This window comes from Octopus bimaculoides, chromosome 20 (assembly GCF_001194135.2).
Source record: "Octopus bimaculoides isolate UCB-OBI-ISO-001 chromosome 20, ASM119413v2, whole genome shotgun sequence".
In the NCBI taxonomy this organism is placed as follows: Eukaryota; Metazoa; Mollusca; class Cephalopoda; order Octopoda; family Octopodidae; genus Octopus; species Octopus bimaculoides.
Genome location: NC_069000.1, coordinates 14,232,475 through 14,235,795, shown reverse-complemented (window position 1 = coordinate 14,235,795; position 3,321 = coordinate 14,232,475). Strand labels below are relative to the sequence as shown.

General features: G+C 33.6%; 1 protein-coding gene across 1 annotated transcript in view; it reads left to right on the top strand.

Moving 5' to 3' along the window:
• LOC106883427 (uncharacterized) overlaps nucleotides 1-2,048 on the top strand; it is a 9,989-nt gene extending 7,941 nt beyond the window's left edge. Inside the window, exons 6-8 of the mRNA XM_014934424.2 lie at nucleotides 291-429; nucleotides 1,341-1,547; nucleotides 1,679-2,048. Of these exons, the coding sequence (XP_014789910.1) occupies nucleotides 291-429; nucleotides 1,341-1,547; nucleotides 1,679-1,975 (643 nt within the window). The 3' untranslated portion in view covers nucleotides 1,976-2,048. The remainder of the gene's footprint in view (nucleotides 1-290; nucleotides 430-1,340; nucleotides 1,548-1,678) is intronic.
• The last annotated feature ends 1,273 nt before the right edge of the window (nucleotides 2,049-3,321 follow it).

Below are 3,321 nucleotides of genomic sequence, written 5' to 3'. Positions count from 1 at the left end.
AAGAGCTTCTTTATCTCTCTTTTTATGTGTATTATGAGTTAAGTGGGAAAGAGTACTTTTGAAACAGTATTATCTCAGTGTTCAGGTTTGTTGCATTAACAGCACATCTTAGCACTGTGACAACATAGCCTTGAAATATGACGGTTTTTGACAAACCTGTTTGCATGAGATATGTGTGTTAAAATAAACTCTACCTATACAGTGTGTTCATTTGAAATTTAGGAGACCTTTGATTTTGATTTCAATAGTGGTTTTTACACTTAGAAATGCTTTTTTTTTAATATCGATAGACGGTGCTTCGAAACTGAACAAAGAGCTATATATAAAGGTCATGATATTCAAAAACACCCAGTGCGACAATCTTTCAAAAAAGAAACAGAAAAATATGTCAAACCAACTGTAAAAGTGGAAAGTTTGTCTTCTCAGAAGGTATGTTTATTCTGATCTTGTTTAATTTATTTGCTTCGATTTGCCAAACTACTATTAAATTGGCAGAAAAATAAATTCTCTGCTTGTCAGTATGGGTTGCATGGAAAAATTTTAAATTTATCAAAGTTTCCAACATAACTGAACTCATTCAAACCAGTTGGTACTAACCCTTCTGAGACTGGCCTTGGTTCTATGATACAAACTTAACTTTTCTAATTTTAATTTTAATTTCTAATGTTAATTTATGTTTCAAACTCCAGCTTGATAGTGACAGTTATTTTATTAAAATTCTTCATTATTATAAAAATTAATTGAAACACAGGAAGCATATTTCAACATAAATAGGGCAACAAAAGTGTTAAGCTATTCACTTCTATTTGTCAAGTTACAATTTAATTGCAAACAATTAAGTTCTCTGTATGTTAACTCTGTCATGTGGAAATAGCAATAGTGGAAATTACTTAAATGGTATTTCTGCCGGATTCCTGCTGAAGTGGTAATTAACAAACACATAGAAAAGGAAGATAAGATACTAAAATTAGACAATTGATCATGTCACAGATTTGTAGTCAAGTGTGTTTATGACTCATTGTTAATGGTGTCTCTCATAATTGTTTACTTTTGTTTTTAATTAAAAAAAAAAAAAGACAATTTTGTGATGAAATTTGTCTGTGATGAACCCAACACTTCATCTTGTAAATAAGCAAGGCTTAGACTCTTTGCAGATGAGGAAATTATTGATGATATTTATTCTTTGGACAAAGAGTTTACACTAATGCCCACATGGATGATTATGATGATGATGATATAAAGAATGCATAAAATATTGATATTTGTAAAGAAACAAGAAAACAGAACCGAATTGATGTTAATTTCTGTATAATTAATAGATATTTCTGTTTTATTCTTAGAGAGATTACTGTCCTATTGATCTCCGTTTCCCTTCCAATTTGCGTTCCAAACTTGTGGTGCCAAAATCCTGTTTAAAATCATGGGGAAACACTGATGCTGTTTTTGATGGTACTACTTCAAATAAAGAATTCTTTCAAAAATGGACTATAAGACCACGTACCCAATATCGAGATCCATATGAATCAAATAACTATGTCCCTCCACAGGTAAGAGTTCTACTTATAAATATCAACAGGTGTATGTGTGCTTATAGGCACAGGTGTAGCTGTGTGATTAACAAGCTTGCTTCTCAACCATGTGTATTAGTTTTCTATTATTTATTTTCTTCATTACCTAGACAAAGTTCCATTCTGAGACAACAACAAAAACAACATACACACCAAAAAGACATGAGGAAACTGTGAGCTACAAACCTTCAGATGAATTATGGCAAGAAAAAACACCGATCAATCAAGAAATGACAACAAATTATCGATCAACATTCATAAAGCCTAAAGTGAAAATGTGTAAAGCGCAAGTCTATTTAATTCAGCAAAAATTGAAAAATCAAATGAAGAATAATTCACAATCACGGAACTCTGTGATATTATCCATGCCAAGTCAGAAACCAAGGAACATACAGAAAGTTCAGTAACACATTTATAAGACCAATGAAATAGTTTCTAAAATTGTATAACACTGAAATTGAATAAAGTCACAGAATAGAATCGAGGAAATTTTTTTGTCTTTTCTTACCTCTTGAAATTTTTTTTCAGATATATGGTTATTTGCTCAGTATTTCTCCCAAGTGAGGGTGCATGACCTAGTGGTTAGGATGTTATAATCATGAGATTGTGGGTTCAATTCTTGGACAGGATGATGAGTTGTGTTCTTGAGCAAAACACTCCATTTTAACTTCCACTTTTTCATGCTTGTGCTTGCATGGGTTGGACAGAATTTGTAGAAGTGGATTTGCCATAGCCAGATACCTTTCCTGTCACCAACCCTCAACTGTTTCCAAGTAAGGTAATATTCCCCATAACCAGGCAGGTTTTTTTAAGGAAGATGAAATGAAGGACACAGCTTGCACGTCAGTGACATTCATTTACAATTATCATATGAAGTCAAGGCAAGGAAGCAGTAACACACACATATATGACAAACTTCTTTCATCTACTGAAATCACTCACAAGGATTTTGGTCAGCCTGGGGCTATAGTAGAAGACATTTGCCCAAGGTTCCATGCAGTGGGACTGAACCCAAAACCATGTGATTGGGAAGCAAGCTTCTTACAACCCAACCATGCCTGCACCTATGTGTAGATTTTTGTCAAATTTAGAATTGTATATGTTGGTTTCATTTTAATGAGACACAATAGACTTATTTTAATAATTGTTCTCAGCAGTTGATGCACGTATATTACAGTGTGTGCCCAAAGTATTTTTAGAAGATATAAATATAAAATCAGTTATTAACAGAAATGAATTCATATTCAAAAATAAAACTGATATAATGATTCAGTTTAGTACTTTCTCAGCTTAATACTTTGACCCAAAGTAGTATGATAACATTATTGCTATACCTTGACGTATAATAGCAATATTTCTTTGATAAAAAAAGCAATACAAAGAGATAAAATTACTTGGCTTAATTTTGCCCTGTTATCTAGGAAACAAGTTTAATTCCTTTTCTTATAAGCAAACTTTTAGAGACAATTCTGTGAGTACATGTGAGTGTGTGTGTGTGTGTATAAATAAGTATCATCATCATCGTTTAACGTCCGCTTTCCATGCTAGCATGGGTTGGACGACTTGACTGAGGACTGGTGAAACCGGATGGCAACACCAGGCTCCAATCTAAATTTGGCAGAGTTTCTACAGCTGGATGCCCTTCCTAACGCCAACCACTCAGAGAGTGTAGTAGGTGCTTTTACGTGTCACCTGCACGAAGGCCAGTCAGGCGATACTAGCAACGGCCACGCTCGAAATGGTGTCTTTTATG